The 27,840-nt window shown below is 33.1% G+C and overlaps 1 protein-coding gene across 4 annotated transcripts in view; it reads left to right on the forward strand.

The window, feature by feature from the left end:
• Positions 1-27,840, forward strand: part of LOC111043446 — a 77,815-nt gene that overhangs the window by 40,349 nt on the left and 9,626 nt on the right. The window contains exon 2 of one of the 4 annotated variants that reach the window (XM_039440564.1): positions 19,661-19,802. The exons of 1 other annotated variant lie outside the window; for it this stretch is intronic. In XM_039440564.1, coding sequence (XP_039296498.1) covers positions 19,801-19,802 — 2 coding nt within the window. In that variant the 5' untranslated portion in view covers positions 19,661-19,800. Of the gene's footprint in view, positions 1-19,427; positions 19,803-26,707; positions 26,806-27,840 lie in introns of those variants that run through there. 2 more of the 4 variants (XM_022328402.2, XM_039440583.1) reach the window with 2 other exon arrangements.

Genomic DNA, 27,840 nt, shown 5'->3' on the forward strand with positions numbered 1-27,840 from the left:
AGTAAAACTTATAAATCTTATTTCCAAATTAATATAAAAAATATAAATATTAAAATATATATATCTCAGGGCTTGGGTTCGGCCTCTGGTGGAAATCAGATAAATCTATTTATCTCATGAACATGAGCTTTACAAAAATCTAATAAATTACTGATAAAAGATATATGAGTGAGCATATAATTACAATAAATCAAATATTAATAAATATTCCCTTTGCACATATTCAATAATAGTAATCTCATAAATGTTTCTTAAAAATATTCCCTTCATGTTTTAAGACTTGCGCAAGTTTTGATATTATTTTTAATATTTAAATAACCCTTTGACGAGCTAGCTTTATTCAATCGTGATTATTTCGAAGCACTGAGGGCCCCCTTAATAACTTTTCAATTAAAACTCACGTGACGGTTTTCACAATTATGATGGCAATCCAGATTCGTTTCAATGTCCTAGGCCTTTCTGGTGTGCTGCTGTCATTTTCTTCAATGGAATTATTTAAATTTAATGACTCATGTTATATTACAACTTCACTGAGTCTTATGAAATTAATTTTTTAATTATTCAACTTCAGATTTTTAAAATGTATGATTGTTTGAAAAGGGATCTAATCTTGTGCTCTCTAAATTGGTGGCTGTCCCCGGTGACCTCTGGCAAGCAAGTGGGCTTAGATCTACCCCTATTCTCTTCACGACCATACTTCCATATTTTTGAATTTTTCATATAATTTAAATATCCACTCTGATTGGTGCTATCCACTGCCTCACTACTATGCAATAATATGATTCGATGTAGTCCGTGTTAATCTGCTAGTTTACCACATAAAGAACAAATATTATTGTTTCAATCTTGTATCTGTTACATAAATGTGGGTACTGTATAGTTTACAAATTCTTATCATTTATATAATAAATAATGTATATTTTGAATTAACTCGCTTTTACCGCCGGTCAGTTACTGTATTTTGATTGGCATATTCTGAACTTACAAATGTATTCATGCACTGAGTAAGGTATATCCCATTTCCTTAATATTTTTAATTATTTTAAACATTTTGTCCATGCTCGTATGACATAATAAATATTTTTGTATTTTCTAAAATGCTTTTCCTTTTACATTGACATGCCATGCTTGTTACTAACCCTCTGATCACAGACTAAGCGAATGCTATTTGTATGCAACTAAATTTGCCACAGGTGTCTGGCTAATTTTCAATTTATACGGCTCGACCAATTATTTAGGTTGCCGACTAGTAAGTATCAAAGAACCTAACCTCAAAAATTATTATTTTATATTATTAAATTAATAGCAATAATATTTTCCTTTTCATTCGGCTGTTCAAAACTGTAGCCTGGATACCCGTTACTATCTAATCTTGAGTTTGTTGACATCGTATCTAGCGATAGCAATACAGCTGTTTGCTTGAGACCTATAAACTCTTTCCATTCAATGATTTTGATAACTATTTCAAAATATCTTCTTACAACAATAATTGGAATTCATCTTCATAATCGTACTTAGTTTTGAGACCACCTTCCCCTTGGTCTTTCAGCATCTCTTACCTGCTGGTTTGTAATTAAGATCTTCCACAAGGGTTCTACCGGTTGGCATTTTGTCAATGTGCGCTTTCCATCAACTTTTTAAAATTTCTTCATTCAGCTCCTCTCGAATATCCTCATTTCAGAGTCAATCCAATCGTGTGCATCCCCTTACACTCCTTGGAAAGCGCATCTCAGCCGCTTGGATTCCGCTCATTTATTTTTTCCCTACAAACCCATGATTTACATCCATAAGTTAACACTGGTATATCGATATACTGGGATTATCTTTTCTGTAGGTAAGGGTACAACCCAAGTAAGTAAAGACTGAAACTTTCTCCAGGATTGAATCTCCAACCACAATTTTTTGTCCGGACTTGCCATCTTCCTTTGAAAGTCATCATTTTGTCTTTGTAGCTGAAATTCGAAGGTCATACTCCACACATATTTTTGTCAGATGATAATTATATGGAGTACTGCAGCCCGTCCATGTTTCCTGAATAAGGATTTAGTCATCAACAAAAATAAGTGTATTCACAAAACACACGTATCCAATCAATTAATATTCTGTTATACTAATACCATTGCAGAAAACCCATTAAAGAATAATTGGGAAGCTTCTGTAAACCAAGTGAACTATAAAATAAATACTTTCCCCAAGTAATGGTGAAACAACTTGAGGAAAAGAATTATTTCCTTTATAATATCACGATAGATATATATTCATATGATCCACAATAGTTATTATTTCATGCAGTAGATTATTTCATTGAACGATTCAACTCAAAAAGTAATAATATTTAGTAACAGTATTCAGAAGAATCAGTTTCAATCCTTGCATTACTGTAATACCTTCACAGAATACCATCAAATCACAAAAAGTGGGTTTCTGCGCAAACTTAGCTGTTTATTCATCAATTAATAGCACTACACACCCATTGTTGAATATCACTATACACCGACACCAATTTTGGGATAGCAAGTTGGGAATGAGTTTACTTACCAACTAATATTGGCTGCCAGTATACAGTTAACAACTCATAAAGTAGGCCAAAGTTTCAGCTCTCGTTATTTGTACAGAATAGAAGTTGCTACACCAGGTGGAATAGATGGTTCTCATCCAGAAACGAGCTGAAGTATCACTGAGGTATTAGTATTTACAAATCAATACTTGCTAATTCAAAATTAGGATGAGTCTCGTCGAACTCGGATGGGCTTTCCACGTGGCTCAGCGCCAAACTCCTTTATGCTTTCTAATTAATATTGTCATCAAATTAGTTCGTTTTTGAACTAATAATTGAGATCGATCAATGTTTTATTGCACTTGAAGTGTTTACATTCACACAAGATATTCACCACCATTCTGAGTCCAAACTGATCGAATTATTCATTAATGGACAACGGATTGCTATTATTAAAATAATTAATTATAGGCCGATTGCAGAATCAATAGTCTAGAGCTGGCTACACTTGTTACAATAGCTAATTCGAAGGTATCTGGACACACATCCTTGTTGATGAGGTTGAACGAGCCATACAATCAATTAAAGGCTGGCAAAGCAGCTGACCTGGACGGCGTTTAGTCGGAAATCTTGAAACTATTCAATGTAGATTTCAAAAAGGAGCTGACATCGGTTTTTAATGAGATCTATAACAGTAAAATAATTCCAAAGGAATGGTTAAGATCAGAATTTATAGCTCTTCTCAAAAAACAGTGCTGAAAAGTTCAATGGTTATAGAACCTTCAGCCTCATGACCCACTTGTTAAGAATATTTTTAAAAATTATTAATTGCAGACTGTATAAGATGTGTAAGGCTAGTTTCACACACATTCGGTTCGGTTCGGTTCGTTTAATTTTCGGCAAATTCCGATAAGTGTGTAACGGTGATTCGGTTCGAATTCGGTTCCGAATAGCAACCGCTTAGCACCGAACGCCCCATCGAATCGAATAGGTTTTATCATATTCGAATTCGTTGCTAGGAACCCGGAAATAAAAACAAAGTCTTTTACAAACGCTCGCTTTTTTGTTTTTATTTTAACCTAATATCGTGATTATCTGTTTAAAAATCGTCCATGTCAAAATCATATGGTCAATTTATTTCTGTTAGTTCACTGGAGCATTTTTTTCTCAATGAATAGTTTGCTAAAATATATGAAGATGAATTAAAACTCAGGGAAGAGATGAACGTTATGTATCATGTGTCAAAATTGAAACAAATTTTCAATTAAAAAAAATAATCACTCTTAACGTCCAAAATTAAAATAATCAAAAATAAACTATTCAAATAGTTCACAATTTTTAATTAAATTGAAAATTTTGTTGATCAAGAATTTACATATCACTATTTGAACACCAGCTTTCATATTTTAATACCAGCATGAATTGTAAAAATCCAAACACAGCTGTGTTTGAGAAGAAAATACCTAATTAGAACCATACGAATTAATACCTGATATGTATGAAAGCCTCATTCGTTTTCGGCAACGAACCGAACCGAATGAAAACGAATGTGTGTGAAGCTAGCCTAAGGGTCTAGTATACAGTTCGGCTTTAAGTTTGTCTTCATGAACGGACTGGGTGAACTAGAAATGCACTTTTGGTATACAGGAGTCTTTCCAACGCTGCCGCGACATGAACTGCAATATATTTTATGCCTTTTTATATCAAAAAGCTTCTGACAGAGTTTATTTAATCATTTTTATTACAATCAGTAGCCTACAATCACTTGCGGAAAGGATCAACAGGCTCAAGCCCAAAACTTTTATATTATTTCCTCCAATATTCACTTTGAACACAGAGGATATTTCCCAAGAAGCCTTGAAATACTCGGAAGCCGGCGTATCCTATTGAATGGAGAGAGATTCAACAATTTTAAGTATGCTGATGATAGACTATATTCATTGTTGCCGACACTCCGCAGGGACTTCAACTGCTAATGCACAAAGTGACAAAGGCTAGAAGAAAATATAGTTTGGAAATCAATATTAACAAGACAACAATGATAATTAGTAGAGAAGAAGTTGACATTGTACATTTTATCATTGCCGGTGGGGTAGTGTAGTAAGAGTCAACATACAGAGTGAGTCAAATGTATGGGAAACCTTCAATAAGTTGAAGACTTTTGTAGATGTAATACTGTAGCTTTCAGGATAAGTTGTTGGTCAAATACTCTACCTTTTGACGTACAACTGAATTTCAACCCCTCAAAAACTCTCTTTAGACTTAGACTTAGGGGTTGTAACTCGAATATTTTAAATATAAACACCCATTGTGTGGTATATCATTTTAAAGGCCTTTTTAAACCAAGAAAAATGGCATCGATAAAAATGTTCTATAATACTTTTATCCAAAATGGCGACTGATTGAAGTTTTAGTTTTTAAAGAAATGAGGGGTTGTTACTCAAATATTTTGAATGTAAACACCCATTGTGTGATACATAATTTGAAAGGCCTTTTCAAAACGAGAAAGATGCCATCAATAGAAAATGTTCTATGATGCTTTTAACCAAAATGGCGGCTGATAAAACTTTATCATTTATTTCTTCAAAAACTAAACCTTCAATCAGCCGCCATTTTGGATAAAAATAGCATAGAACATTTTCATTGATTCCATCTTTCTTGTTTTAGAAAGGCCTTTATAATGATGTAACGCACAATGGGTGTTTACATTTCAAATATTTGAGTTACAACCCCTCTTTACCTAAAAATCTGAAACTTCAATCAGCCGCCATTTTGGATTCAAGTATCATAGAACATTTTAATTGATGTTATTTTTCTTGTTTTAGAATGATGTACCACACAATGGGTTTTTACATATAAAATATTCGAGTTACAACCCCCAAGTCACCCCCTCATGAGGGGTTAAAATTCAGTTGTCCATCAACCCTAGTGGAAGAGATCCATAGAAATCGATAGAAAAATTCTCTTGATATCAATATATGCTAATGGATATCAATACGTGCTCATGGATATCGATAGAAATCCATGGATACCAATAGAAATCACGGTAAATACAGTCAATGAACTTATATTGATATCACTACAAGTTTAGTGATATCAATAGAAGTTCATGGATACCAATAGAAATCACGGTAAATACAGTCAATGAACTTATATTGATATCACTACAAGTTTAGTGATATCAATAGAAGTTCATGGATACCAATAGAAATCACGGTAAATACAGTCAATGAACTTATATTGATATCACTGCAAGTTTAGTGATATCAATAGAAGCTCATGGATATCAATAGAAATCCATGGATACCAATAGAAATCACGGTAAATACAGTCAATGAACTTATATTGATATCACTACAAGTTTAGTGATATCAATAGGAGTTCATGGATATCAATACACATCACGGTGAATACAGTCAATGAACTTCTATTGATATCACTGTACGTTCAGTGATATCATAGGTGCTCATGGATATCAATAGAAATAATGGTAAATACAGTCAACGAAAATCTATTGTTATCACTGAACTTTTAGTGATATCAATAAAAGTAAATGGGTATCATTAGGAGTAAATACAAACAAATAGAAATCATGGTAAATACAGTCAATGAGCTTCTTTTGATTATATAAAATCTTCATTGATATCAATAAGGACAGGTTTCTGAGCTCTCAGGATGATATTACCCATGTTAACACACGATGTGAAAATCACGTTTCTTCACGTGAATAAAAAGTGAAAATGTTAAAAGTGAAAATCAAACATTTTTTCAACTCTCAATTTAGGCTTTCTGACCAACAGTTCGGATGAAAAATCGAATTTCAACCCCTTTCTATCTGTTGCAAAATCGTTTACAACACACCGTTATCGAGATAAAAAAATGTCATGCCAATTAAATTTTTGATGGAAAATTTTTTGAATTTTCCAAAAAGTCTCACATTAAGCTTTCTGTTAATCAATTCGGGTATAGAAATGAATTTCCAGCACTTTTTGCCTTTTGCAAAATTCGTCTACAGGGCACCGTTAACAATATATAGACCTTTTGAGGTAATTTTAAATGCAGTTAAAAACTTGGTACTGTAATAATTTTGGCAGATTTTCAATTTTCCCGGAACAATGTATTTTTGATGAATGATTCGGGTGTAGAAGTGAATTTCCAGCACTTTTTGTCTCTTGCAAAAATCGTCTACAATGCACCGTTAACAATATATAGACCTTTTGTGGTAATTTTAAATGCAGTTAAAAACTGAATTATTTTGGCAGACTTTCAATTTTCCTGGAACAATGTATTTTTGATGAATGATTCGGGTGTAGAAGTTAATTTTCAGCACTTTTTGTCTCTTGCAAAAATCGTCTACAGGGCACCGTTAACAATATATAGACCTTTTGCGGTAATTTTAAATGCAGTTAAAAACTTTGAATTATTTTGGCAGACTTTCAATTTTCCCGGAATAATGTATTTTTGATGACTGATTCGGGTGTAGAAGTGAATTTCCTGCACTTTTTGTCCTATGTGAAAATCCTGTCAGATGTGCCGTTAACGTGCTACTGACGTTTAAAATTTAATAAAATAATTTCAATTTAATTAATTTGGTTCATCATGAAAAATTCTGAAAAAATTCATGAACGTTTCTATTCATATTATCAACCTTGCCCTAGAATTTAAAAGGATTCCATTCAAAATTGGAAAAGTTATAACACTTTTTCAAATTAGATCACAGTTTATGAGGAAAATCATGCAGTATCCGGAATTACTCAAACAGACTTTGGAATGATTTTTGGGGTTTCAATTCAAATAATAACAACCTACTATTTTATCGTTTCCAACATTATTTCAGTGTCAAGCATAAATGTCCCCCCCATAAAAAATCAATAATCTCCACCTGAAATTAATATCAAATGTTTTAATAACAGTAACATTGTCAATAATTTTGAAATTGCCACCATTACTATGGTATCGAATGAAAATATCGATATATTATCAATAATATTGATACTGTGAAATGGAAATATCAAAGTCTTAACAATCAATATATCAAACTAATTCTAACATTTTTCCCAGCGAAACTGATTTTATTGCATTCAAAAATGTAGAAATCAGGATTGTATTCTACTTTTACTTATTTAAACTATGTAATTTGAATAACACATTTCCAAACAAAGATGTAGATGATGTTTGAGAATATGTAATTATTAATAGTCAATAATTATTATTTATCAATCTATTGATAATATTATATTGACATTTTGGGTCTATCAATAGAATGATCATGATGACACGATGCACATTGCACAATCCACAATGAATTTTGCAAAGGACCAACGGTTTTTTGCAAAGGACAACAGTAATTTTTGTGATTTTATCCAGGAAATATAGGTAAGATTTTGTTTTTATTGATGTACTGTAAAATGAAAGAATAAATTTATTATAGGTCTAAATACTTATATATTTAAATTATAATCTTTTCGAAAGACTATTATAGGTCACACATAACATAACCTAATAATAATAAGAGAAAAGCCTCTTGAATCTATCATTGCTGGAAATAAGATAATTATCATTCTAGGCAGTCACATTCCAGGGTTATATGCTGGTACATATAAATTTAAATGTGTAGCAGAACTTTTTATTTAGCCTAACCTAAGTAGGCCTGATTGAAGTCACCACAAACTAATCTACACTCATGTTATTATAATGAACTTAATATCAATAATATATGACTGTGGATTGATAGATTAAAATTTATTCAGTTGTTTTCTGGACCGGCAGGCTTTATTTATACTTTTTCCAGCAAGCAATTGATTCATTTATTTATATTAACAGCTTTATATCTTATTCCAATTTAGAAAAACTATCGGTGTAGTCCTCTCATTTTAGCAATATATATTTTATATTATAAGAGAGAGTGAGACTGTGTGTTTGCAACATGTGTGTTTTTCCAATTCTCCAGTCAAAAAATATTATTTGAAATATGATTAATTATAAGTAAACTTTTGTTTCATCTCTGATAGGAGCTGTGGTGATGAAATTTTCCAACACAAAAGAAAAAGACATAGAAGCAGTACGGTAATCAAATACTGGCTGAAGTCTCCAAAAACTCGGTTTACCAGCAAAGAGAAATCTAAGTAAGTCTCAATTTTGATTAATTTAAAAGAGAATATAAAGTCAAACAATTTTTTTCTATGGGTGATGTCCACATGAGCTCTAGGCTTGTGCTAATCATTATAAGTTAGTAATCATACCGGGTGAGTCATATGTATAGGAACCTTTCAATAAATTAGAGACTGTTGTAGATATAATACTGTAGCTTTCAGGATATGTTACTGGTCAAATACTCAAACTCTTGACATACTCAAACTCTTGATAACCCCTTCATAAGGGGTTGACTAGGTTCAGAATGTATAATATGGTGACTCAAGAGTTTTAACTGGAATATTTTTAATGTAAACCCCTATTGTGTGGTATAATATTTTAAAGGGCTTTTTAAAACAAGAAACATAACATCAATTAAAATGTACTATGAAACTTGAATCCAAAACGGTGGCTGATTGAAGTTACAGTTTGTAAAGAAATGAGGGGTTATAACTCAAATATTTTTAATGTGAACACCCATTGTGTGATACATCATTATAAAGGCCTTTTCAAAACTAAAAAGATGACATCAATAAAAATCTATGATCCTTTTATCCAAAATGGCGGCTGATTGAATTTTATCAATTATTTCTTTAAAAACCAAAACTTCAATCTGCCGCCATTTTGGATAAAAGTATCATAGAATATTTTTATTGATTTCATCTTTCTCGTTTTGAGAAGGCTTTTAAGATAATACACAATGGGTATTTACATTCAAAATCTTTGATTTACAACCCCCAAGTCACCCCCTTATGAGGAGTTGAAATTCAGTTGTATGTCAAAAGGTGGAGTATTCGACCAATAACTTATCCTGAAAGTTACTGTATTATATCTACAACAGTCTCCAACTTATTGAAGGGTTGAAGACTGTGATGTTTTGAAAATAAATTCAATTTTAATATAAATTATTGTTGTTTCACCATTTTATTAAAGCAAAAATCTCCCTATTGGCCATCCAGACATTTATGGTTTTTTCCCATTAGTGATGCAAAGCTAATACAAGCAAATGGCTGATACAAAGTCCAACAGCTGAAAAAAGAAGCTTACATGAAACATTTTTGAAATTTGTCAGCAGTTGAATAATTACAAATGAAAATGAGCTTTCTTTTTGTAATTATAGTGTCCAGCTGTTAGATTGCATAATATATCACTACTTACTAGGAAAAATCCATTTGTCTGAATAGGACTTTATAGTTGAATTTAATTTTTATTCAGTTTTGTGTAAAATTATTGTAAAGTTAGGGTAGAGAATTTACTTCATATTATATTGTGGTTATTCAAAAGTTTTATAAGATTTATAGTTTTTTAATGTAAAAATAAAGAATTGAAAAGTTTATTCATTCAGAATAATTAAGGTAATCCTTCTCCATCTTTTCACGATCAAATATTGTAAAAATGTATTTTAAAAACGTTATTTTCATGTGAATTTTTGGAAATTTTCATGCGAAAGAAATGACCAAAAAATGTGGGACAAGAAATGTAGAAAAAACCGTTTTATTCATGTTCTTTTCTGAGAGTTCAGTATACATGTTCAGTATAACGTGAAAATGTAGAAACAAAAAAACGTTATTTTCAAGTTTCAGTTTCACGTACTTTTCACGTGAAAAGTTGGAACATTTACACTTTTCTTCACGTGAAAAAATGTGATTTTCTCGACTTTTCCACCAGAATATGACGTTATAATGTAAAACTGTGAGGACATAATTTTCACGTGGAAAAAACGCTCTTGTGTTATCTTGGACTTTCCTTTCAGGAGAGGGAGAGTCATGCATATTGTCACGTGGTACTTTAGTACCATCAAATATTTTAAAATGCACCAATGAATTTAATAGAATTATAAAATGGAAAGACGGTTAGACCTAGTCAAAGGATCAACCAACTTAAATCGAATATTATTAGCGATTAGGAGTAATAGTATTATCAAAAACGATAAGAAAACATGTATAATTGTGATTCTATAACTATGAGAACCCATTGGCAAGATTAAAAAATTATAAAGCGGCTTACTTATTATTGGCGGATTATAAAAAATAAAAGTTTGCATGAACATTGAGGTTAGAATTATTTGTTTACATTTTTGAAAAGAATTAGTCGATCTTGAATAAATCGATAATTATTAGAATCAATGCTGAGCGAATCAGCTGATCACTCGATCAACCAGTATAACAGGTTGAATTATATAAAATTTACTCACAAAGGATATATTATATGTACTAAGGAAGGTTAATGTGTAGAAATACGGACAACTATTATTTCTGTATAAATATTTATTATAATCTAAAAAGCACGAAAAACCAAGAGTATACAAAACTCATATAAAAAACTAAATGTATTATCTATTAAAATCGTATGTTACGATTTATTTATGAAATTAATTCAAGATAAACAATACAGGTATTTGTATAAAAACTTTTTATTTAATTTATTTTTCTATTAAAAAGTTGAGGAAGCCCTGATTCTGAGGCGACCAATTGTATTGAGTTTATTAAATTGAAGGCCAATCAGAGAGTAGCTTACAAAATTATTCTAGGAAGAGACAAATTTTTCTGAAAACCTCCTTCTTCTGGCTTAAGATCTTGACCTGAGAGGATGCACATGGAGTTTAGGGTTCTTTCTTCCTCTTAAAATTTTAAAAACTATCAAGCCAAACCCGTTTTAAATGTGAAATATTTGTATTAAATGTTAAATTATCTGTGAACTCAGTGTTGTTGAAGAGTTCGTAATCGTAATTGTTCCCCATAAATATATCTTTAATTAGAAAAAGAAACTTATAAGAATCTGGACCACGCGTTAGCCCAGCAGAGACGAAAGGAGCCTGCCTAATTAATTATTGGAAATAATTAATTCAATCCACGAGACCGTCAAGAACTTCATGAATGTGAGTGATAAGTCAAACGAGCTCGTTTTAGGTTTTCTATGTATAGTGGGGAAATTAATTAAAAGCGCTATTCAAATTAACCTGAATTAAAGAAAAAGTCACAACGTGTTGAGTGATATCACATAGTTCATAAGAACATTTTATAAATTTATTTGATATATGTAGGAAGCTTACTTCCACGCACGGCCCGAACTCATATAAATCCCTGAGATCTCATGTTTGAATAATAATTGGTTAATTATTAATTTTACTAATTGAACAAAGTATATCATATCAAACTTATAGACCAAACAGGTTTTTATTTGCAGAATTTTGTATTGACTGGAAGTCTAAGTATCAGTATTGAATATAATGTGTTTATGAATTTGAAACTCACTATTGTGAATACTATCAAAACCTGTGATAATTGTTCAGATTTTAGAAAGAATTTATTTAAGAAAAATTATAGATATATCGAACATTTTATATACACTGTTTCATGGGAATATATTTTGTGTTTTATGTCAGCATACAAACTCATAGAATTTTTTATTATATCCTAACTCATCTCGTGATATACAGTTTGAGCTGTTTCAGTACCAATAAATATTCAGCAGCACATAAAATTATTGAATCAATTAGTATTGATCTTATTAAGAGCACTCAGTATTTATCGTCCTTTGATGATAATCATTTTAGTCTGCCAGAACAAGTATATTGAAAAATTATATTAATAAGGTTCCAGTTATATCATATAAGGATCCAGAGAGCTTCAAGAACTGGCGTTGTAAGTTCTAAGGAATTTTGGAAGGATAAATTGGTGAATACCTGTGTTCATGACGAGCGTTTTAAGAATCAACTAGAAACAACTATAGTTGGTCCTTATCATTCTCTAGTGGTACATGGTTACTGTTAATCAGTCATCAAATATTCTTTTAATTTCCTCACTGGTATTCTTCAAGAACTTCATAGAAGCAGCGGTAAGAATTATTAATCACCGGTCATTGAACCTTATGGTGATTACTTGTATTTGTAAAATTCATGTATCTACCACTGAGCTAGAGCTGAGGTTTGAACCCAGTAATTTTGCGAGCCGGACGGCCTTAATTTTTTGTGAATTTATTCGCAAAAGAGGGAATTTAGCGACTGCTCTTATAAATATCAAGAACATCGTATCATCTGTAAAGGATTGGAAATTTACCACCTTACACAATTATAGCTTCATAACGTGGGGTTCTATCATAAGAGATAACCCTCCAAGGAGCAAAGGTACACCATTTTACAATATTTAAATACATTTTTAGGTTATTGAATAAATTTGCTAGCAGATTAATTCTGGAAATAAAATCCTTATTTTCTAATTTGTAAAGGTTGTATTCTTTGAACTGTTATTTGTTCTAGAAATGTTCAAACACCGGATCCTGGAGAAAAATCTGAATGCTACAAAAATTGAGATTAAATTGAGGTACAATAACATAAACCAGTATGTAGCTCAAAAAATTTCTACTTTAAACAGGAAGAGATTAAAGTATTCTGGAGCACCACAATAAGGACCTTTCTTAATAGATAAATGACATGCATATGAGTTATTTTAATAAACAAACTTCTCACATTATTCATGTCTTAACTATTTACATCCCTTAATTTTTCATCAATATGTCAATAGACATCTATTCACTGAATCCAATTCACTTATATTAATTATAGATAATTAAACAGGTATACTCTCTTGTCTAATGCCAGTTGCAGCTGGGTTAAAATATTATAATACTTGCAAATGTTATCTTCATCCTAAGCTGCTCTCCTAGATTTAAAAGAGGATTTTTTCTATAAAGGAGACAGGCTGATTAGATGGCTATTGATCTGTATTGATATCAATACAGCTGGTTATGTATTGATATCAATGGCTACCTATTGATGTGTATTGATATCATTAGGTATTTGGGCCAATACATATCCATGGAAATGTATTGATGTGTATTGATATCAATACAGCTGGTTATGTATTGATATCCATGGATATGTATTGATAACAATAGGTATTTGGGCCAATACACATCAATATATATCCATGGAAATGTATTGATGTGTATTGATATCAATACAGCTGGTTATGTATTGATATCCATGGATATGTATTGATTTGTATTGATATCAATAGGTATTTGGGCCAATACACATCAATACATATCCATGGATACCTATTGATGTGTATTGGCCCAAATATCTATTGATATCAATACATTTTTTTATTGATCTCTATTGATCACTTCCACTAGGGAAAAGGTAGAGTATTTGACCAATAACTTATCCTGAAAGTTACATTATTATATTTACAACAGTCTCTAATTCATTAAAGGGTTCCCATACATATGATTCGCTCTGTATATATTTTTACCTGGGTAAAGTTTTGAATGAGCAGTGAGATCATTCTCAGGAGGTAAGGCCTCGGATTGAAAAGGCGAGAGCAGCATTCAAATTCAAAGGCATGTCGGAATAATTTTTGTCGCATAATTTGACCCTTGACTGAGAATGACACTCCTTCGTTTTTATATATTCCCCATTATATTGTATGAGCAGAGTATTGGACGTAGTTGACTAAAGTTACTACGAAGAAACTAGGAGATTTCGAGATGTGGTCCTATAGACGAATCCACAAAGTGACAGGAATTTATTTTCTCAAGATATTTCTTTCTTTGTAGAGAATCCTAAAAATATCATGGATGGAAAGAATTCGCAATAACAAAGGGTTCTTCAAAAAAACAAAGATAAGACTGAGATAATGTTCACTGTTAAAAGACGAAAATATTGAAACCTTTTAGAGCAGCTGTCAACAGAGTTATAATTGCTAGAAAGATTGCCCTTATTCGGTAAAGGAGAAGAAGAAGAAGAAGAAGAAGAAGATGTGGAGCAATGCTAGAAATGTTTTATAAGCATGGTTTGAAAGGTTATATATTTTCATAATGGTTAATATTCAATCATTGGCAGTATTTCCCTACTGATTTCACCAAGTGGCAATTGAAGACCGAAGATGTTGCCCCAATTAGTTAAGAGAGAGGAAGAGAGAGCGTCTAACACGTGACCGGAATGCTTGAGAGCTTTTAAGAGCAATTTCCACTTGTTGAATAGCGATTGAGGCATCCCTAATCATTTACTAATTATTCCACAGTACTTGTGATCAATTCAACACTATTCAATTAATAGACTAATAACCAAATAGGCTATCGTTCAGAATAGTTCCCCAATTGAGTAAATAATCCAATAAACCACTTCCGTTCAATAATTATTGGAAAGATCAAATATATCGTGAATGAATTAATATTTTAGAAAACAAGGAGTAACTGTGGAATTATACATTCCAAGATTTCAGATTTTGCTTTTTTATCACATTGGATTCCTCGTACATCTAGAATAATTCTTTTTCTCTCCCCTAATGATCATCGATGATTGATATTTTATTCATCTGAGCAATCCATTCATGTTTTCATAGCATTCCATCCAATGACTTTGGATAAGTTATATGAATTTCTCTGGCAATGACACTCACAGGACGTGAATCATCCAATTCGAATGTTGATAAAATAGGTTACCAATCAGTTGCGAACTCGACCAATAATATAGTTGGAGATTAATTTGTGAACTTAGTGATACTCTTCAGCTTAAATCAATGTTTTTTCAAAGTATTATGCAGAATATTATCAAACTTTGAACGCTTCATCACATGCAGTGGAGTATAAAAAAGTAGTATAGGCTTGACAGGATTAATTTCTATTCTTGGAGGGTATAATTGGGAGCTGAGCCAGTCAGGAAAGTTGAGAACTTTCAACGTCAGAAAATAATCAACCGAAGCAATCAGCTATCATGAGCAAGTGATTGGGCGCATAATTTTTAAATAGTTGTAATCCTATCAAAAAAATATGAACTTTTCGGTTATGGTGGGTTGAGCTCTTAAAACTCCAGCTCTTTGATTCAGTTCATACTAGTAGTTCTGTGAACAGTAGACCTCACCCAGTTTTCTCATCCACAAGTATCTGGTGTCACCTGTTCACCAGCTTCTCCAGACATCTGTGTAATGCATGCAATGAATAATCACTACCTCCGTAAACAAAGCCATAGTGCATTCTGGTGACGTCAGCACAGGTAGGGCTCCTACATATCTATATCAGCTAGTGTTTTATTGGTGCAGGAGCCCTACCTGTGCTGACGTTACCATCAACCACCTGTCTTGCACTATGGCTTTGTTTACGGAAGTAGTGGAATAATCCACTTGTCAGATGATCAATTATGAATAATTCATTAATTCTGTAGTCTGATTAATCCTATCCTCAGAGTAGAAGATATATTAGTGATATCGGAGTATGGACGAAATTCTTTTTCCTTTCATATTATCCTTTGAATGAAAAATTTCAAAAAACCTAGTGTATACATCGACGCGCAGTTAAAAAAGGAATATTCCTGACAAATATCATCTAATTCTATATAATTCTCATATAGGACGAAAGGAAATCTGAGTTAAAACATAGACCTCACTGCGTTCGGTCAAAAATGGATATAAAAATAGAATAAATAAAGAATCACAAAGCTTATCCATTTAGCATATCTCCCCATGCAGCTTCTTTATTCTATTGAATGTTGGTATTATTCTAAATTTAATGAAGGAGACACAAAATGTGATATCTGTAGAAATATTTTTTTCAGATGACAAAGTTTATTTATTTTAGGGATTGAGATCCTGATACCCACCACTATCCGATTCCTCCTCTCTCGTGAACATCTCCCAGGATAAGAGAATAGAAAAATAGAATGTGTTCCCTGAAACGTTTCAAAAATGACGAATACAGCTTTCGTGCACAAAGTAGCAAAGCTCACCTCTGAAACCTCTATGAGATACACAATGATATTGGTTCCATCACATGTTTTGTGATGCAACGCAGCACATTTTCAATATCTTCTCACCGCAACAAATGGAGGAGCAAGCAGATATTGCAACATCTGTGTTGTTAGAGTCGTGACTGCCGATAATCTTGGCAATAAATCTATGTGGGAGTAGCCTAGAAGCATTTTTTCAGGAAGGATGGCAGAAAGTTTTGTAGAACTTGAAGAAATCATTTTACAAAACTATTAGGAATTATTATTTCTCAATAATACATACTTCATACTTCTACTATAATTTCTACTTCATACTTCTACTATTATATGCTATAATTAGTTCAATAAGTTCTTTATAAATTTGTATTTAAAACATGTATTATTATTATCAATTTTATGAATGAATGAGTACTTTGAGTTCTCTAAATAAATCCTGCTAATCCTGTATCTACTCAATAATATTCTGCTTGTTGAATTTTGAATAGTGTATTCTGTATCAGGTGCACAGTATTTTTAATTTTCTATGACAAGCTTGCACTCGTCACTTCTACTATCAATGCATTATACATCATAAGTTGCATGTATCTCCACAGAAACTGCATTCTGCATCTATTGAGAACAGCGACTATTTATTACATAATGAGACTGATAACTGAAGAGCAACCAACGTTCCAGGTCGGAACATGCTAAAGTGGTCAGATGAAACGCCCTCAATATCAACGCTGGTTGAATAAATCACAGCACAGGAAGTAGACGTATGCAATGCACTGAACAGTGGTTATATCATATTTATGCTAATTGTGTGATAGCTTATGTTTTAATCATATTCCACATGACTCACATAAATGTAGTTTATGGGCTATTCTATTGATAATTTGGAGGGCGTTACTCTGAAAATTCTTTTTAAATTCACGTCAATACATAGGATGTCCCACGTTCAATTTTGTATTACGTGTCCATTCATGCACCGAACTTTTTTAAATTTTACACACTCTACAAAGTAGGTTCTAAAAATATTCTGGGAAAATTTCAACTTCCTAACCACCGTAGAAACAAAATGGCAGCATATTGAAAAACGATACTTAAAAACATTAAAAAGGTGTTTTTGGTTTTATAAAAGATTTTTATTGTTGCACTTTAGGGCAATATGACTCTTGAATGAAAAAAACTAGAACATGGCCTAATGAAAAACCTTAGAATCCAAAATCATACAAATTGAAATCCATCCAAAGCAACACACTGATAACAGCGCTTAAGAAATGATTCGTAAGCTCTCACAAAGAAACTCCGCGGTATCTGGAGAAGTTCCTCTTCTATTGATCGTTTTAGTTCCTCATAATTATTATTGAAGCTATGGGTATAAACTTTTTCTTTTAAGTAACCCCATAAAAATAAGTCACAAACAGATAAATCTGTGATCGGGTGACCAATCTAAAAAATCACTTCCACGAACAATTCGACGGCCATGAAGTTTGTCATTTACTAATTGCTTGACATGACTTGCGAAATGAGGTGGAGCACTATCTTTTTGGAAGATTGCTTGATCCATTTTTGGTACCATCGAATGAGCCAAGACTACCGCAACAAAATAAACAAATCAGATAATAACTCATGGAAGTAGTTCTTATAGGAAGCGAATGCGTACAATTTTCTATGTGTCGCCATTTTGTTTCTACGAAGGTTAGGGAGCTGAAATTTTCCCACAATATTTTCAGAACCTACTTTGTAAACTGTCTAAAATTTGAAAAAAAGTTTGGTATATGAATATGCACGTAATATAAAATTAAACGTGTAAACCTCTTAGTGGGTCACGGTGTACATAGATTGTATTCCAGTGGAGAGAGCAATTTATTTATAAGGAGAATTGGAATATCAAAGAAGCCGTTATGGTCCAGCAGGATTGTGTTTGCATTCATAATTTCAGCATTTAGATCATCATTCATTAACAGGATTGTTCAACAAGGTTGTTGTTCCATCAAATAATATCTGTGCCGAAAGAAGGCATTGATACCAAGCGCTGACACTGGCATTGTCTGAAAGGTTGACCGTTCCAAGCAACTGGAACAATCTACCTTGAAAATCTGAATGATTTCTACGTGTAATGATGGAATATTAACTGTCTTTATCGCTATCCCCAATAGCTGTTCCATCTTCAAAACTTTAAAAAAATCTACTTGCACGACAATTGAAAATGGAAAGCATACAGGTGAAAGCTTTTTCCAATCTCATAAATTTTCACCAGAATATCACATCCTTAGTAAACTATTGATCCGATAGCAGAATGTCATAGAAATATCAATATTTAAAATGTTATCAAGATATATTTAATCTCATTTTTCATGACTTCAGCACAATTTGTTCTTGAAGGATCAATAAGATATATATATATCAAACTGGTTTTCTAATCTTTCTCAAATATAATGTAACTAGATTCTTGATTAGATGCCACCTACAGGATGTCACCCTTTACATCTTGAAACTGAACGTCTTCCATTAGGCTAGACGCAAATTGAGACGCGACGCAATGTGACATGACGTTACGTGAGTCTGTAAGATATGTTCATATCATAATGTTCACATTGAGGTTTGCACGTGTGATCTTACACTTGATCTCAGTTTATCTTGAGGCTGTGATGAAATTCTGATAGGAAGTAATTATTATCACTGTTGCCATTATCACAAATCACGTAACTTTCTGAGACGTATTGTAATGGAAATAGTTTTTTCAGTAGAAGATAAACGCTTTTGAGTGAAAGTGAATCCATCTCATTCCTTAATAATTGATATCAGAGAGGAACAGCGGAATAGGAAGTTTTTTTTGTTGACAAACAAAAGAGATTTGTTCTGATAATTAAAATTTATTCCCGGAATTCATGAAGAGGCGTTGACTGGATAGCATGATAATTTCAATTTTGAATTGGGAAAGAAGGCGTTGTATTTAATTTGGTTGAGTGTAACCGCAGTCTCGTCTTGAAAGTGCGTGCATTTGTAGTAGTAGCCCGGCAGCTATTATAATGAGAAGGACGCCGCAGTCAATGTTGTTGAATGCGCTTACTGCTTAGCTCTCCCAGTTGGATAACAAGAGGCGGCGAATGTTATCGTTATCTAAGCCGAGCAAGTCGCTCACTTCATTTGCCTTGGCCGATTGTTGTCGCCGACCAAGTTGACTCACTGTCATCTGATCACTTTTACCCATTACTTAATGAGACAGAACCGGTGCGAATTGACGAGAGGAAAACCGCCGCTGACTGTAACACGGAAACCTACCGATCTGTGACTGACTCCCTCTCTGGCGTTTCCAACAGGCCGGCTGGAGTGGAGCATCTTGACTCCTGCCTCCATCGAGCTTCTGCTGACGAAACGCTTCTCACAAACATCTTGTCATCGAGAAGCGACAGTTACCTATCAACATCAACAGCAGACACTTCTATATCTCAGTTCTAACATGTGAGTAGAGTAAAAATATGTGATCAGGCTATTTCGAAGTGGATAGATTTCCACTTCAAATACACTTTTATTCAAATGCACTTTATTCCTTTCAACTTTCTATATTGACTAACTTGAATTTATGTAACTTTTTCCAATAAATTAATGAGCAAATAGCAGAATTTTTCTCCAATTCCAGTTTCATCATTAACTAATCAGTCTTCAATTGAATGAGATAATAGCTTCTTCTAGATAAATCTTAGAAAATAAATTATTTTAATTAAGTGATTTCAACTTGAGAGGAATTATCTCTCAAGTACTGGTGAATCAATTTTTGTATCTGACCACCTATAAAACACTATCAATAAAAACTATTAATCTCTCATTAAATGGAACTATAAAAATAACATTTTTGATTGCATGAGCACAACGAATGTGTGTTTATACAAACTGAGTTGACTGACTCCCCACACACATAACTTTTTCCAATCGTGCAAGAGCCAGAGAAAATGTAATTATAATTCTATTCCAAGCAAATATAGTCTGTATTCTGCATCCTCATAGTGTAAACACTTTCGATGTTCTGATCAACGCAACTGGAGTGGATTGAGTCCGTATGGGGATTGAAGGAATAATCCTCAATATGAGCTCTGAATCAAAAATCAACATGGAGATTTCGATCTGGTACGATAATCATATGAGTTGATGAAGTTCATCATTCATTTATCAATAATTATCATAATATTATCATTCAATTCCGTGAGCGTAATTCACACAACATACCTTTTCCAACATTGTATGTATTTCGTATATAATTTGAAAATACATTGAAGTTCTCTATTATACTGATAATAAGGATTTTGTACTATTTTGACCAATTTCTATCCAATTTTAAGAAAGGAACAGTTTTGGACTTAAAGCCTGTTGTTCCTTTCCCAATCTTCCGTAGTTGAAAATGATATTGTATCTATCAATGTATATGCCTAAAAATCTGGTGTGACGCACTCACACAACTTTCCTTGCCGTTATGAAAATTGATCACCTGACGCTAGTGCTCACGCGCATCTCAAGTCTACTATTCAAAGATCTTAGCCAGCTGGCGACAGGACAATAACGCTGGAGACACACGAGGTCTGCCATCTCTTCATAGTGAATGGTTTAATAGAATCAACAGTTGCCAACAGTTTGCAATATTGAATATTAACATTTCTAAAACTTCAAGCTTATTTTCAATTTAAGGTGAAAATGTTACTGGACGTTTAAATTATATCTGAGACCTGATAATTGAAAATCTAAAATCAAACTTTGCATAGATGAGGCGGAGCTCCTGTAATTTCTACAGATATGAGACTTTTGGCAGTTCATATAGCTTATTAATGACTATTTTAGGTATAATTTTGATCAAAATCGTTGGAGCCATTTTCGAGAAAATCGCGAAAACCCCTGTTTTTGACAACATTTTCACCATTTTAGCCGCCATCTTGAATTGCATTTGATCGAGATTGTTCGTGTCGGATCCTTATACTGTAAGGACCTCAATTCCCAAATTTCAAGTCATTCCGTTAATTGGGAGATGATTATATCGTGCACACACACACACACACACACACACACACACACACACACACACACACACACACACACACACACACACACACACACACACACCAAAACCACTTTTTTGGACTCAGGGGACCTAGAAACGTATAGAAATTTAGAAATTGGGGTATCTTATTTTTTTCGGAAAGCAATACTTTCCTTACCTTTGGCAAAAGGGCAAGGGAAGTGAAAAGTAGATAAATTATGTACGCTATTGAACTCAGTAACACAATCTTTGCATCTCTATACCAGTGTTTATCAGGTATTGTACTTGGAAGTCAGATAGACCTACCTTAATTGATTTTGAAATCCTTATATTTGTAGCAATTTGCAATCTGTTTCAACAAACACTAAATTATTATGAATTTCATTTTTACTTCAATTGAAATGAAACTGAATGATTTTTTATGTTAAAAACCCTACTGATTCTTTCTATTTGAAAAGAGTTGAATGGGTTTTCTACTGGGCGAACTATCAATTTTAAAGAATTGTTGAGTTTATCTTTCAACGAGCAAGTGTTATGCGTTCTCCGCAAGGGACGGTTAAAACACAAATAGATCGCATTTAGTTTCATAGCTCCATGCTGATTATAGCCTATTGATGATAGAAGATTCAACAACTCTGATAACTTACAATGAAAAAACCATTTGATTCGGCTCTCAACTTTGAATAGTAAATTAAAAAAAAAATTGTTGTCACTATTAAAATTACAATTGGTTGGTTGATGAAATAAAACTAGGCCTATAACCATCCTCGGTAAATCAATAATCTTTATGCAAAATTTCAAGTTAGTCAGTTCAATAGTTCAGAATATGAAGTGATTATGAGTCAAACAACATGTATCTCGTTTCCCGTACATGTATAAGCCAATTCCTTTCTTTATATTATTATATTCAAGTTTCACAAAGGCTTTTCATTAAGGTGACCAATGTTGCTAATGACTTCGAGACAGCGGCAATGACCTTTTGCTAATGACTATCGTATGTCAAGATGGGCCGATCATGTTTTACATGAGTATTATCCTCTCAGCCTGAGATAGCCTATAGCTATAGGCTGGGACGGGATGGGATGGAGATTTCGTTGGGAGGATTCGTAGCTAGTTATCATAGCCCACGTAAAAGCCGTCATTCTCGTTCAGTTTTAAAAAAGTATCGCTTTCAAGTATTAATTAACTGGATAATTCAGCACAAACACTGGAAATTCACCTGAGAGATATTTCCCGACATTATCTTCCACAATCAGCTTGGAATACTGACAGATCCCCTGGGTCCCCTCTCTGCACTGAAATTTGTCAATTTTAAGTATTCTTCATTCTTTCATTCTTTCTTCATACTTTCTTAGTATTCCCTACTTTTCCTTAAGAAGTAAAAACTCAGCAGTGAGAACATTAAAAAAATTCATTGGAGTAATTACTATAATATGAGAAATAGGCTACCAAGAATAACTCAGCTTCTCACTCCAAGAAATCCACATCAATCCATTGTCAAATGAATATTAAATAAAAGTGGTGAAAATTTCGAACAAGAAAAAACTCTAATACTAGTAAGGCTTTTTGTTTTTCGATTCCCACATTCTATCAATCACCAATCAATTTGAAGTTCTAGACTTACAAAATTAATAATCGAGCAATCTCTGCTCATTGAATTAACAGGTCAATTATCAGATCACTTGCTAATCACTTTTGTGGAAGCAGCCAGTGAAAAGTTATTTTATTACCACAAACTTAATGAAATTATCCTATTACGAAGTTGAAGCATAAGTTTTCCAAATTGAGTAATAGTAGGTAATAGATTGTTCAGGCGCATCGTGCTCTTACAATTATAATTGTGTGGATTACCAACCATTCCTTCATTTTTTGAATGTTCCAGTGGTTGGGTATTCCACGGTGAGGTTCAAGGCTCATTGCCTGTCCGTTGACTTTCTCATTAGTAAACAATATTGTTCATATTTCTAGGTGATCAATTTATGCACGAGTAAACAAGATAATTCTCCCGAATTATACTTTCAGGACCACTGTGACTAAAAATCGATTCGATCCAACCTTAGTTGCCAAAGTTTCCCAGCATGCTACTACATAGCGATGTTATTTGGATATTGTTGCATAATATTTTGATGACAAGTATAATTACTGTTATAATCCAATTATTCGAAGGACAAACCACTTATGTGAATCTGGGGCGGACTTCAATATCATCAGAGCTTTTATAATAATGAAAACCATTCACCCATCCAAATTGAATTGGACTCTTTGTAATATGGTAACAATGAGGTACCGCATTTAATTAAACGCATAAGGCCCTCATGATAGTGGACCTCATCCGAGGTGGTTTCTTTCATACTTGATGGATTCTTATATTTTTGTTTTACTCAATTATTAGCTTTCAATCATATACGAAAATAGTTTGAGTTGGTGATAGTTTGTCTATTCTATTTCGTATGCGAATTGGTCCATGTTTTCAAAACATGATGCAATGATTATAAAAGAATACGTACATGTTGAATTGAGGGATAGAGATAAAACTCCATTCAAGTCAATTCACATTTACATATCAGGAGCTCTAGACTGTAAATCAGTGTAATTTCTCCTTTTTTTTAAATATTGATTTGATAATATTCCTACGTCATCTCCAATGAGAAGAGGATCTGGAACAATCAATCAAACTCACAATGATGATATCAAGTGATGTATTTATGAAAAACAGATTAATAAATAGCCTCGACCAAAGAGAAGATTGAACATAGTAGTCGTTCTCTTGAGAGGCAATTGAAACAGCAAACAGCCTTCCCTTATTGAGTTTCTTACTGGTATCTGAATATTCATCAACAAAAACACCACAACATCTTCATTTCACCATGTTTGAACGGTTGAACGAATAGCCTACTATTTCAAGCCAAGGATAGGATGCAAGTAAGGAGAGGTTGATAGCCTTCAACCACTACATCACAAGATCCGTCGAAATTTGCAGGTCCATCAAATTCGACATTCATCTCAATGTTACGTAGCAGCCAGTGCCTTTGCTTGGAGTAACGTGATAAATTACTGCACACACCTCAGTTGTAAAATCATTATAATACTACTACTATCACTTGAATGGTATTCTCTGAAGTGAATGCTAAATCAATCACTGCTTGTTGATTCTAAAAGGTAGAATATTCATTTTCTTGATGCTATTTCTCAGGAGGGAGAGGTCTACAAAAGTTATCCTATGATAGCCCTACTTTGATAAGCCATCTAATTGGCTTATAATTGCCTGTATCAAGAATTACTATGTCTGTGAGATACAAATGAATTACTGTAGACCTACTCTCTTAGTAAATCCTATAGACAACTTAAATAATGCCAATAATTAAGTTTGTTCCGAAACCTTCATGGTGGCGCAGGTCAAACATGTTCAACATCTAGTTGAATCAACGAAACTTGAAGAAAGGTCTGAATTGGTATAGTGGATTCAAATATCTGTTCTTTCATTCTTCAAGTTTGCAAAATACATTCATTTAACATAAAACTCGAATTCAAATGAACTTCAGTGATTAAAACTCCCCTTTACTATTGGATTGGTATGTATTCATCATACCATTCATTTTCCTAGGATTAAAATATAGAGAATAGCCTCTTTAGTTTTTAATATGTCAACGGAAGGATGTGCTCCCATTTGGGAGCACATTCCCATGTGCTCCCATTCACCCATTACCCTGTTATGGGTGGTGCAAAGGAATAGAGAATTTTGAATTTTGTAATTTCAACAAATAAATAGAACTGAAAAACTACTTGCGAAATGGTATGAATATTCATCATGCCGTTTAAGCTCCAACAATCAGAATGTTGAAAAGTACCTCTTTACTTTAATTCATATCAGAAAGATGTTCTCTCATTCGGCGTTCTCCGCATTTTATGCCTGTTATGCGGAAACTCGACTGGAATGAATTCAGCAAATCTTGCTGAATGACATTGATTACGTTTTGAAAGCTTTTCAGAGCAATTTAGGTAATGTATTGTTATATGACATGTACAGTTCACCTAGCCTTCAAGATACACCACAGCGATACGTTCATGACTACAAATGGTGTCGAAATATTCAATGGGCGGCAGTTTCATTAGGATCATTTTTATAAAATCCTACCACCGGTGTTACACGTTCCAAACCAGTTATACCAGTTACCCATTATTACCAAACGTCATTGCGTTCACATCAATATCATTGTGCAAAATTTCAAACAACGACCAACTCTTGCAAGCTCTGAAATTACACATTTTATATAGTTTCCCTGTCCTCTCTATATTTTCTGAAACTCGTGAGTTTTCTAAACCTCCGATATCGCGATAAACCTTCGAAAAGCATTCGATATTAGCTATACGCAAAGATTGTTGTCATTTATTGTTATCCTCTTTATATCATTTTTAAACCTTATTCGTCCCCATGTCCCGTGTCACAGCTACCTACAACAATGTATTAGAAGAAAAGAGAAATACGCTATCGTTCCGGATAAAGCATTTACCTATGCACCACTTAGAAAATCCCTATGTTGAGTATTGCTTCATCTGTTGGAATATAAAGCTTTTATGGCAAGCACTCAACTTTAACAGCACTCCAGTGCAGCTCAAAGTAAAGCTGAACTAACATGTTGGATACGTCTACTGATGCTTCTCCCTCAAACCCCACTTGAGTCTGTCACATGTCGATTTGCTATTATTCTTGGCAGATATCATATTTTTATTCATTGGACAGGCTTTAAAATGCTCTCGAACAATCAATAATGAGACTTTAATACTCATCCACGATGTTCAGTAACACTAATATTCACCATGGAATACCAGTTACTTGCTTGAATTTTTTACTTTCCTTGCCCTTTTACCATAGGTAAGGAAAGTATTGCTCTCCTTACCTATGGTAAAAGGGCAAGGAAAGTGGTTTTGGTGTGTGTGTGTGTGTGTGTGTGTGTGTGTGTGTGTGTGTGTGTATGAGTGTATGTGCGCCTGTTTACACGATATTTCATCTCCCAATCAACGGAATGACTTGAAATTGAGGAACTTGAGGTCCTTACAATATAAGGATCCGACACGAACAATTACGATCAAATTCAATTAAAGATGGCGGCTAAAATGGCAAAAATGTTGTCAAAAACAGGGTTTTTCGTGATTTTTTCGCCAGCGTTATTGACCTGTCACCAGCTGGTTCAGATCTCTGAATAGTAGTAGACTTGAGATGCGCGGGAACACTAGCGTCAGGTGATCAATTTTCATAACGGCGAGGAAAGTTGTGTTAGTGCGCCACACCAGATTTTTTTATATAATTTACACAAAAGTCATATTCTTCCTTGAATACAGTGAGTCAAATCTCTGATCGAAATAAATATGGTCTTGGCATTTCAGATCCACTATTGAGAAATTGAGAAATATTAAAAATCAAGAGTTTATTTCCAAAATGTATGAAATTCACTTCATTGATAAAACATTTATGCTTTATTGATACTCTCTCAATAATACTGTACTTCAAAATTTAGGCTACCTGTTTTGTAAATAGTCTTGAATAAAATTGGATAATCGAGGAGCAATTAGTTCAATCTCAGCTTGTAAATCAGAGCAGTCTTGATTTTGGTACCTTGTCAAATAACAAGTACTATTTTTGTATATAGGAGCTTTTAGCTGTTAATTAATTCGATCAATCCGAGAGATTTCAATTAATTATGTTAATGAATTATTACTGGTAATGGATTCCACGCTCTTGAACTTCAGAAAGACAATCATTCGACCGCACAATGTTATTATAGTACTTATTGCCTTTTCCGACACTCAAGGTGATTGAAAACGTTAATGATAATAGAGTTTAGACATTTGAACAAAAGTCAGACATTCAACTTCGAAAGTCAATGATGAAGTTCATTATATGTGTTGTTTTTCTCTAGAAACATAATAGCAGGTTGACTATTAAACACAATTTCAATGCGTACGGCCTATACATATACAATGCGTACGGCGTATAATGGAAACACTTCATTGATCAGCGATGTCTCTTCCTGCGATTTCCTTTATTTAATTCAATTTATAACCGCAAGTCTCCTTGTATTACCTACTATACTATTCTTTCAATGCATTTCAATAAACATCATGATAGACTGAATAATGCTACAATACTTCATGGCTGAGTATTATCACTCCAGTAAGATACAGCTATTTGACCTTCCATATCCATAAATTCATTATTTGTTCAGATCACTTTTTTAAATTATAATATTTTACCATAAGTTTAATATAAAGATATTTTGAGAATGTGTTAGAATACTTTTTTTAAATAGTCATTAATAATGACTATAGTAATAATGAATAATAGTAATAAATAATCACCATGACAATGGGAAGGACTTGACATTTTTAACGATTTGAAGCTTATAATATTTTTAACGCTCATCTTGAGAGTTGATTGTTTGTGTTGAGTTCCTGATTGATTCATTGTTGCTCCGT

The sequence above is a fragment of the Nilaparvata lugens genome, chromosome 1 (genome assembly GCF_014356525.2).
Source record: "Nilaparvata lugens isolate BPH chromosome 1, ASM1435652v1, whole genome shotgun sequence".
In the NCBI taxonomy this organism is placed as follows: domain Eukaryota; kingdom Metazoa; phylum Arthropoda; class Insecta; order Hemiptera; family Delphacidae; genus Nilaparvata; species Nilaparvata lugens.